Genomic DNA, 10,926 nt, shown 5'->3' with positions numbered 1-10,926 from the left:
GGATAGGATAGGATAGGATAGGATAGGATAGGATAGGATAGGATAGGATAGGATAGGATAAGGCTATAATGAATATTCCTATGATTTCAATGGTATGAGAAGATCCCATGGGAAGAAACTCCTTCTACCAATATAGGAAGTTATCTTTTCTTCAACCTCTACTCTTGGAGAGTTTTCTCTCGCCCTGAGAAGTTAGGTAACTTTCCCAGGATCACACAACCAACAGATGTCAAAAGTGGGACTTAAATCCATGTTTTCCATGCTTTAAAGGCCATCTTTCTCTCTACTAAGACTCTGTCATTTTGCTGTTACTTAATTTTATATCATCTATATTTTCTATTGCATCCCTCCTCTCATTCTGTCCAAGAGAACTAGAACTTCTTATTCAGTACTCAGTGAATTTGTTAACTATAAAATTTGGTATAACAAGTCAGATGAACAAGTCAGAGTTCATTATTTTCAAAAGGCAACCAATTTCACCCCTTACCATCACCATTACCTTACCACTGGGAAAACTGTTTACTACGTCGAAAATTATTATAATAGTATTATGATACACTCAGGTGAGTTTTTTTCTTTCTTTCACAATATTTTCTCTTTTTGCCTCACTAGAATCTCAGATGGATTCTAATAGGTAGCTATGCAACAGGAAAGACAAAAAAAAAAGTCAAGGTTTCTTAACATTAAGTCCAGTTCTATCCACTGTGCTACCTGGCTGCCTCTTAATATCTACCGTGCGCAAAACACTATGCTAGAGGCTGGGAGATATAAAAATCACTATAAATAGTCATGTGATTTATTTTTTCATTTAATATTTAAATGACATATAAAAGATTGTGATGAAGTTCACAACACCTGTTTTCTCCCTGCTATGCTCTCTTCATAGTTGGCCTGGCAGGAATGGGGTGGGGGTGGGGGTGGTTGTTGCTAAAGAAATATTTTTATATTTAACCCTGAATATGAATTTTTCCTAGCACTGTGCTCTGTGAAAAACCTGAGGAAGGAAGAGGGTGTCGATCAGACTTAAATATCACCAGTTGCCACAAATATCAATTCAATATTGTCTCAGCTCTAGTTTACTTCTTCCATATATCAATCTTTTCTTCTCTTGTGTTCCACATTAATCCACATGCATCTCTGACTCCCCTGCCTGATGCCCTTAAATTTGGGTGGAAGTCCCTTGCTTCAGGTTAATAGAACCTCAAAATTAATTTAGTCTTTCTAGATGCCTATGAATATTCTAGTCTAGCTCAACAATTCTCCATGATCCTGGGAAGGGCCTCCAAATTTCCTGCGATCTGGGGTCTAGGAAACCAAGGACTGCATTTGTGTTAGCTTTTTGAGAAGCCACGTCAAGCTTGAAATCTACTTAAACCACCAGTTATTTTTCAAATGAATTCTACCTATTCCTCATCCATTTTGTACTTGAGAAGTTAATTTTTGCACCCAATTATATGACTTTACATATATCCCTATTACATGTTATCTTCTTAAATATCCCTATTAAATTTTGATTAGGCACAATGGTCAAGCAAGCAAACATTTAATGAATATCTGCTATGTGCCAGGTTCTGAGTTAGGTCCTAGGAATACAAAGGTAAAAATTAAATGATCTCTATCCTCCAGAAGTCTATATTCTAAAAGAGGAGGCAACAGGCATACATATTTAAGTATGTACAAAAAAAAACAGAATTGCAAGAAATCTAATTTGACTAGACTACAGAATAAGTAAGGGGAAAATGTATAATAAGCCTGTAAAGTTAGGCTGGGGCCAGCTAATGAAGCGCTATAAATGCCAGAGGAGTTTATGTTTTATTCTGAAGCTAATACAGTCATTGAAGTTCATTCTGTAGAGGAGTGACATAGTCAGACCTTAGCCTTATGAAAGCCATTTTGGTGGTTGTGTGCAGGATGGATTGGAGAAGGGAGAGATTTGAGGCAGGAAAACTAAGGCAGAAGGTATGGCCACACTCCCAGTGAGAGGTGATCAGGACCTGAACTAGGATGGCAGTGTTTGTGTGAATAAGAAGGGATGGATGTGAAAGATTTTGTACAAGTAGAATCAACAACACTTGGCAAGTGAGTGAATATTGAATGTTCTACTACCTGTCAAGGTCTTTCGGGATTCTGGCTGTATCATCCAATGTGTTAGCCATCCCTCCCAGCTTCAAATCATCTGCAAATTTGATTAGCATATCATCTGTGTCTGTGTTCTAAGCCAATTACAATAATATGCCAATTACTGAAATGGCACAGGGCCAGGCACAGATCCCTGGAAAACTCCAGTGGATACTTTCCAACTTGAAATTGAACTATTAATGACTACTCTTTAGTTCTAGAATTTTGGAAGAAATCTAAGTTAAACAATAGTGTGGCCTATAGTCTGCTGACTCCATTCTTTTCGCTTTCTGGAAATCAGAACATTTGCATTCTTGGCATTTATGACAGCTTGTGCTGATGCATAGAAGGGGGAGATGAAGTGAGTTCTTATCTGAAAGCAACTGAAACTGTTATAAGGTTCTGCAATACAGGCCAGCCTAAGGTGGTGGTGGGCCTGGAGTCAGTAACACTCTTCTTTGTGAGTTCAAATAAGACACTTACTAGCTGTGTGACCCTGGGCAAGTCATATTAGCCCTATTTGCCTAAGTTTCCTTACCTGTAAAATGAGCTAGAGAAGGAAATGGCAAACCACTCCAGTAACTCTGCCAAGAAAACCCCAAATGGGGTCATGAAGAATCAAACACAACTGAACAAGTATTTTATTTATCATGGTGGTACCTATGTACATTTGAGAAATAAATGGTGATACAGATGTGTTTAAGACCTATTGTTAGAGGATAGACTGCTGATCTTTCAGTCATTATAATGATCCTTCCTGGTTCGTGAGAACAATGAAACATACTTTCATGAAGAGTCAGATACAACTGAAAAACGGCTGAACAACAACTGATACTACTACCAACGGGAAGATTTCTCTTTCCTCCTCCTTAAATTCCCCACTACTTGACACCTGATAAACTTATAATGCCAATCAGCAAAACTCAAATGCTGGCGGCTCTTCACTGTCTCTTGTGACAGTGTTGATTTGTTCAGCAGTCCCACAGCTGCTGCAAGCCAAGGTGATGGAGACTAGATGAACAGTAGCAATAGTGACAGAAGTTATAAAGTCATACAGAGAAGTATTTTGGGGAGAAACATAATGAGCTCAGTTTTTAATATTTAGCTTGAGGTACCAGTAGGATGTATACATGGAAATTACTAGCAGAGAGAACACTAGTAGTAGACAGTTAGAGATGCCAGCCTGGAACTTAGAAGAGGGACAGATTTAGGAGTTGGCTGTGGAGACATGATAGTTAAACCTACGGGAGTGAATGAGATTGCCAAGGAAGAAAATTCAGAGAGAAGAGAAAGCCTAGGACACATTCTGTAACGGTCTGAGAAGAGAGTGATGAGCTAGTGACAAAGACAAAAAAGGAGGAATAAGTAAGAGTGTGGATATCTGACTACAAAGAAGGAAAATGTATCTAAGAGGGGGGTAGTTAATAGTATCAGAAGTCAATGAGGATGAGGACCAGGAAAGCATCACTGCATTTTACAATGAAGAAGATATTGGTGACCTTAGAGACAGCAATTTCACTCGTGATGATTGCAGAAGCCAAACTGTAAGAAAAAATGGGCAGTAAGAAAATGGAGGGTATCAGGAATAGACAACTTTTCAAGAAATTTAGCAGTGAATAAGAGAGAGATGGGAGAGCAGTCCAATGGAATATAGGCTGGCCTGTATTGCAGAACCTTACAACAGAGGTAATTACCAGAGGTAATATCCTCTCAAACAAGAAAAAGGCTTTTATTTTAGGACTGGGAAAGAAGGAACCACATGGAACAATGGTCCAATAGTAGGGGACGGGATCGAGGGCACAGGTAGAGGAATTATTTCAGGATTAGATGAAGGAATTTAAAGGACTTTTTGGCTAACCTGAATCTTTTTATCTACTATAATTGTAGAAAGTGAGAAATTAAGTTTTATCAGTCCCTGACTTATAAAAAGCAGAGACCAAGAGCTTCCAGCACCTAAAATTTTTGCTTTGCTTTATCTCTCCTAAATCCTCCTGTTCATTTATAGACTTCCAAAAAGAAGCTGATAAGAATCCTGCAGTTTCAAACTAGTCAGTTCTACCAAGAATCACATTTTGCTTTAAGATTCCTGTTAAGTTGGCCTCATCCTTCTTTGATATTGAATTTGAAAAAGGGTTAGGCACATAAAGAAGGAGCTATATGTTTTCCACTGTGAAAACATATTAGTGGTGTTCCTGAAGGAAGCTAATGAAGAACTGGGAAAAGGATCTAGTTGGATCTCCTACATCTTCAGCAAACAGTGGAGGGGGGGTCCCCCATTGGGCCTCATTTTGAAATGTCCATTGCAAAAGGGGGAAAATGGTATCTTTTGATGTGTCCACAATGGCCAAAGTGTCCAGATTTTCCCAGAAGAGTCCAGAGCACCTCTTCTGCTGGGAGACATTTGGCTTGGTTTTCATCACTGTGTGAGCACAGGGTCTTCAACACAATAGGTGCTCAATAACTACTTACTGAAGGAACAAGCCGCTCTCTAGAGTTGGGGTTATTAACCTTTTTTAGAGTCATGGACCCTTTGGGTAGTCTGGTGAAGCCCATGGACTACTCAGAATTATGTCTTTAAGTGCATAAAACAAAATACATGAGATTACAAAGGAAACTAATTACATATTGAAATAGTTATCAAAATATTTTAAAAACGAGCTCACATTTCGTAAGTTAGGAGGTGGCATAATGGTTAGAGTGCTAGAACTGGAGTCAGAAAAACCTGAGTTCAAATCGTGCCTTAGATACTTACTACCTGTGTGACCTTGGGCAAGTTCTTTAGCCTTTCTCTGTCTGCCTCAGTTTTCTCATCTATAAAATGAGGACAATCGCCCCAACCTCCCGGTTGTTGTGAGAATTAAATGAGATATTTGTAAAGAGTTTTGCTAATCTTAAAGCAATATATAAAGACTAGCTAGTATTATGGTTGTTATTAGAATTATACTGATTAACACAATAAGGGTGTAGAAAAGCTAGAGTGGGTGATAGCTGTTATCACTCCTGAGAGGATGGGGGTAGTGACAGACACTTAGCTCTCTGGATTAGCTGCATAGCTCTTAGCTCCAACTTAGCCTGGAATGAAGAGCAGAGCTCTTGGGATGGCCCCAACTATTGCTGAGGCTAGGTGGGTGTTTTGGGGAAAATGCACCAGAGGTAATATCCTCTTAGACAAGAAAAAGCTGGTTACTATGGGTTCCCGTTCACTTACAGGTTTCAACAGGGTCTTACAAGCGTCAGGTCCACGAAGTCCCACTGGGGAAGCAGGTGACTGATGCCACAGTTATCGAGAATATCACCTGGGCCACCTGGACAAGGTAATACAAAGCAAATCCTCCGAGGAAAACATCACAATGTATTTATTCCCTTTGTCTCAGGATCAGTTAGGCTCCTAATTCCAAACTTGCTTGAAATTTTGAAATGAGAATTCGCTCTTCTTAAATCTACTCTTAGAAGAAATCTCCAATTCCTTTTAATGAGTTCAGGGGAAATGACTCACCTCCTACGTAGGCCAAGCTCCTCCCAATAGATTCAGACCCAAGGACCTGAGCCTTAGGTGCCACTACAGGTGGCCAGTTGATGATAGACTTGGGAGAGAAGCAAGACTATAATTACCATGTTGATTCAAACACAGGCTGAACTTTCTTTACAACTTAGATATAAAATCTGAGTAGGATCTATAATAAATGTTGCTTTCAGTATTTTTCTACATTTTTTCTTTTAAGATCTAATTTTAGGAGTCCAAACTATGTGGAGATAGAGCATTGGATAGAGGCCAGGGCCTTGAGTCAGAAAGACTCATCTTCCTGAGTTCAAATCTGGCCTCAGACACTTACCAGCTGTGTGATATAGGGCAAGTCACTTAATCCTGTTTGCCTCAGTTCCCTCATCTGTGAAATGAGCTGGAAAGGGAAATGGCAAACTACTCCAGTATTTCTGCCAAGACAACCTTGAATGGGATCATGAAGAGTCAGACACAACTGAAAAAAGATTAACAGCTGCCTATATAGGTGGTAGGAGGTGGAGGCAGGGATTTAGAATATTATCATTTAGCAGATGGTTAAACAATGTAGGAAAATACTCAGAAGGGAGTATATTGTGCAGGGACCAAGGATATTAGTTAATGGAGAAGAGAGAAGAAGAAAATATTGCTTTGTAGAGTGCTACATTAGCAAAAACAGATAAGGAAAAGGAAAATAAGGGGTTATTAGTCACCTTAACCATGTGGCTAGAACTGAATAGAGAATTTCACAGACCCCTTTGGTTTGTACTGGGAGTTATAAAGCAAGCATGAGGAAAGAGTTCTGGGATAAAAAGATGCCCCCCTCTTCCTCTGGATTTATTACCTCTGAGGGACTTTAGGAAATTCACTCATGTGGCTTCCCAATCCCTATTCCCATGTTGTTCTTTTCTGGCTGGAATAGCATTCTAGGAGATGAAGTCATTGGGATCTGGCCCCGAAATGCAGATAAGGCTGATGTCAACTGTGCCTGTGTGACCCATGCTGGCCTGAATGTTGCCACTGGAGATGACTTCGGGCTGGTGAAACTCTTTGATTTTCCATGCACAGAAAAATTTGTAAGTCCTCATTAGAATGTAGCTGCCTGTGCTGGGTATTTTTCCCAAATCCCCTGGCACCCATAGGCCTATTAGCCAGTTGGCCAATCCTGTGATTTTACTATTTAGTACCTCTGGTGCATAAGCCATGGTATGCCCAGGAATGGGAATAGATGTTCAGGGGCAGAGGTGGAGTTAAGAGGTGGAGGATGAGAGGCCAAGCAGAAGTCTAATTAATTATAAGCCAGAGTTCCCAGGGTAAGGAATGGCAGCTCCTTACACTGAAAACACAGCCTTTAGTAATCTGGTCCATCTCCCTGTAGCCAATATTAGACAATAACTAAACTTAACATGGTGCTTTGTAAGATGCTGGAGGCAACAAAAAATAGCTTTTGCTCAGTTGTGCTTCGGAAGCTATTCATATTCCCACAATCATAGAAAGTAGACTTTCTAGGATAAAGGGTGTGAATTTTATCTGAATGGAGAGGAGGTCAACTAAGTAAAAAATATCACGGGGTATAAAGTGGAAAAGGGGGCAAAAGGCCTAGAGTATGAAAAAGAGCAAGAGAGAAAAAGTAGGTTGGGAAGAAGCCACCAGACAAAGTGTGGGTAGATCAGGAAATTGGCATAAAGTTGGGGAGATCCTAGAAGGCGGCTTTGAGATATTTGTGACTGCTGGGAGGGACTGGAATACTCCAACACCCTTATCCAATTTCCTTGGTGTTAACTTTCACTTACAGGCCAAACACAAACGTTACTTTGGTCATTCGGCTCACGTGACCAATATCCGATTCTCTCATGACGACAAGTATGTGATCAGCACTGGAGGAGATGATTGCAGGTAACCTACAATGCAATTTCATAGATATGGTCTTCTGTCCCCTAGGTCCACTCTTCAGGGATTATTTCTACCAGGTCTCCAACTGCCTCCTGAGTCTCACCAGGCCTGACCTCATTAAATAAGACTGTAGATTATTTTTGAGTTCTTATGGAGAAAGATAGCATCAAAGTTCAAGGTCCTAATCAAAATCTAAGAGCTCTGGACAGCTTCAAAGTAGCCTTGGAATACTGCGTACCCCAAGGGGCACATGACTGGTTAACACTGTGGTCATGTGACCAAATGAAATGCAGGTATTAGCCCCATCCCTTCAAGTTGACTCCAGCTCACCTAAAATGGTTAGTTGACTTCCATGGGCTGATAGCATCTAGGACATAGCTGTTCATAGATAAATAGAAGGGTAGATGGTCCTCGATCCAGATGTCTAAGCATATCCATTATTCATCAGTTTAAATCAAGATAGCAAAATTATAGTCAAAGTATTTAAAATTAGCTTAAATGCATCCTCTTGACTGCTTGTTTTGTATGGTATAACAGCAGAATAGTAGAATCCCTGTGTAACCCCAGAGCACCCATATACTTTCGAAAGGAAGATTTTCAGCCAAGTGCCAGAACCACAGCAAGCTCTTTAACCTCTTTTCCCAATCTTCTCTGTGTTTGGCACTCGGTGAAATTTTCTGTTTAGTAGGGGACCCTTGAAGTTCATCCAATAAACACCCATGTTAATAAGGACTAGCTCAATCCACTTTACTCGTATTTGAAAGACACCCACACTGATGATGCACCTCACTGCAACATGAGTATATTTCAGGTTGCAGGGACTGATGAGGGAGGAAGAGCCATTTGGATTTTAGTTGTTCCAAGTTTTTTTTTTGTTTTTTTTGTTTTTTTGGCATCATCTCCTCTCCCCAACCTACTTAAAAGCTGCAGTACCACCAGGAGGCCAGATCACTTCTCAGCCTGTAGGGTCATAGACTCTCCATCTTGTCCATCTTTGGTCACTGCTTAGCACTCAGCAACCATTTTTAAATAGCTGAATACTAGCAACCAGCCACCTTACATGTCATGGGATGTACAAACTTAGAAGTGATGCTAAGTAATTTCTGGCTGCCTGAGTAATGAGGAAAAGCAGATATAAGTAATTTACCCTCACAGGGAAAAACAAGGGGTCTACTGTTAGGTCCATGGTGGGCTGTAAGCCTTGAGGGAATGAACTATGTGCCTTGGTATTCGAACTTTGAGAGGCATGATGGCAGGCAATGCTCTCACAGCCAGGTGATGTCAGAAAAAAAAAACAAAAACTCTTTCCTAACAGTTCCCCCATCCCCACACAAAAGAAGAGAAGCTAACACAAATCAAACATGCATTTGACTGCCCAACAGACTCTCAGGCAGCTGAAAATTTGCCAATATAAATTAACTATTGTCTTTTTCTTTTTTCAGTATATTCGTGTGGAGATGTTTGTAAAATAACAAAAAGACACAAAACCAGGAGAAACGTATCACATTACTGCTGCACTTCAGAGGCTGTGGCCAGGTGCCTCTTTACCTTTTCAGGTGCTTGGAAATGATTGATGTAAGAGGATGCAGTCACAATTGTGGTGTTCTAAGGAAGCACTCTAACAACCTGGAATTCACAAAACTGATAAATCCCATGGAGAAAGAAAACCAAACGTTAAGACTTTGGTGGCCCCTATTCCTAAAGAATAAAAACCATCACACACACACACACACACACACACACACATGCAGTCAAAATCTTGTCTGATAATGTAGCCCACTGACAAAATTTTAAGCCTCAGTTGCCCTAACAATTACATAACTTTACTTTGCATTGTAACTTCTTAAAAGCCTATGTTTTATGTCCTGTTTTCACACATTTTAGGAGATGTTCACCTTCTCAAAATCACTATCTTGAACAAGATTAATTCTAAGTTATACGCACTGGGATAAAAGGAATGCTAAAAGTACAGTTTTCCACTAAAGCTAAACACTTTCAAAAACCAAATGAGCCATGTACAAAAAAAAAAGTTGAAAATGTTAATTTTTTAGTGTTTTATTTGCAAAGTTTTATATCCATAAAGTGCCTTTCAAAGTTTTTAGTCATGTGGGCTACTCTCACCTCCCACAAATACCTGCTTTCTACACATGGTGCTATAACTTTAAAACTGAGGGCTAACCAAACACCCTTAGCGGATATGTAGTTTCTCATTCCTGTCCTGCTTTTATTCTTTGCACAATTTGTAATGGGATGACATAAGTCATCTGCTTCAGAAATAATGGACACAGGTGAGCTAAAGTTGTTATTTTAATGCAGTAGGGGTGGAGTGGAGGATGAATAACTGAGATTTTCACTAAGCTTAGTTCACTAAGCAACCCAGACCTCAAATCCCATTTTTCAAAAATTCTAGAAATAAAAAAGGCTGCTTCAAAGGCACAAGAAGATGGACTCCAAACTCACTTGTTTTATGTTCTAGTCTGTGCTTTGATGGTAAATAGCCATCAATTAAAATCTTTGCTGCCTCTGCTTCCTGAGTGATACTAGCGATGGCTGAACTGAATCTCAGTCTTGCCCACATCCCTATTCCTTCCCTTCTTACTTCCCACCTCTCAAAACTGGCAGGCAGCCTTCACTAAGGTTGTTGGCTTTTGGTCCATTGTCTTGCTTCAGGAAGAAGTCAGAACAAAAATCCCTGTGTGACTAATTTCTAAGCCCCTGAGGTATTTGCTACAACTTAGTCTCGGTAATTAAAAAAAACACACCAAAAAAAAAACAACTTAAAAATTGCCTATCATGTTTATAAAGTGAGTTTCACTTAATAGATTTTCCCAAACCACACCATCTAAGATTATACTGTAATCTATTACTGGTCAAAATAAACTATGATCAGTAATAGACCACAGGGCCCTAACCTAGTGCCTTGCATAAAGAAGGCACTTAACAAATGTTTGTGGACTACAGAGTAGGGCAGAGAATAATACAGAAGGAAGGTAGGCCTAAGTACACCGTATTGATTGGCAGTACTGAAAGTATACACTAGCTATTCCATATACATATTTATTGAACTAAACTACTGAAATTTAAGAGCTATTGGCTATTTTATCATGTTTAGACAAAAAAATAGCAAAATGAAATATCTTCAATTAAGGATTAAAGATCCTAACATCACAAGTGCTTCAGCATTCTCAATGAAATACATCATTCATTAAGCTATTTTTCAATGCCAAATTTATTAATGCCTTATATTAATATACAATTAGTTTGTCAGATCCATGAGTCCCTATGCAGTCTTCACTAGAGTTTAATTTTTCCCCCTGTATTAATAATGTAACCATATTGGCTGGTGATGCTGGGTGATCACCACATTTGCCTATGTTGTACTACTGTTGGCCTTTCATATTGATTGTACCTTAAAT

General features: G+C 39.5%; 1 protein-coding gene across 2 annotated transcripts in view; it reads left to right on the top strand.

Annotated features, from left to right (window-relative positions):
• EML6 (EMAP like 6) overlaps positions 1–9,243 on the top strand; it is a 297,843-nt gene extending 288,600 nt beyond the window's left edge. For both annotated transcript variants that reach the window (XM_027864986.1, XM_027864987.1), the window contains 4 exons: positions 5,329–5,432; positions 6,540–6,693; positions 7,413–7,513; positions 8,953–9,243. In XM_027864986.1, coding sequence (XP_027720787.1) covers positions 5,329–5,432; positions 6,540–6,693; positions 7,413–7,513; positions 8,953–8,977 — 384 coding nt within the window. In that variant the 3' untranslated portion in view covers positions 8,978–9,243. The remainder of the gene's footprint in view (positions 1–5,328; positions 5,433–6,539; positions 6,694–7,412; positions 7,514–8,952) is intronic.
• Positions 9,244–10,926: the final 1,683 nt, after the last annotated feature.

This window comes from Vombatus ursinus, unplaced genomic scaffold (genome assembly GCF_900497805.2).
Source record: "Vombatus ursinus unplaced genomic scaffold, bare-nosed wombat genome assembly UNPS02014778.1, whole genome shotgun sequence".
Taxonomy (NCBI): Eukaryota; Metazoa; Chordata; class Mammalia; order Diprotodontia; family Vombatidae; genus Vombatus; species Vombatus ursinus.
Note: the sequence above shows the minus strand (reverse complement) of the source record. Positions and strands in the feature narration are given on the sequence as shown.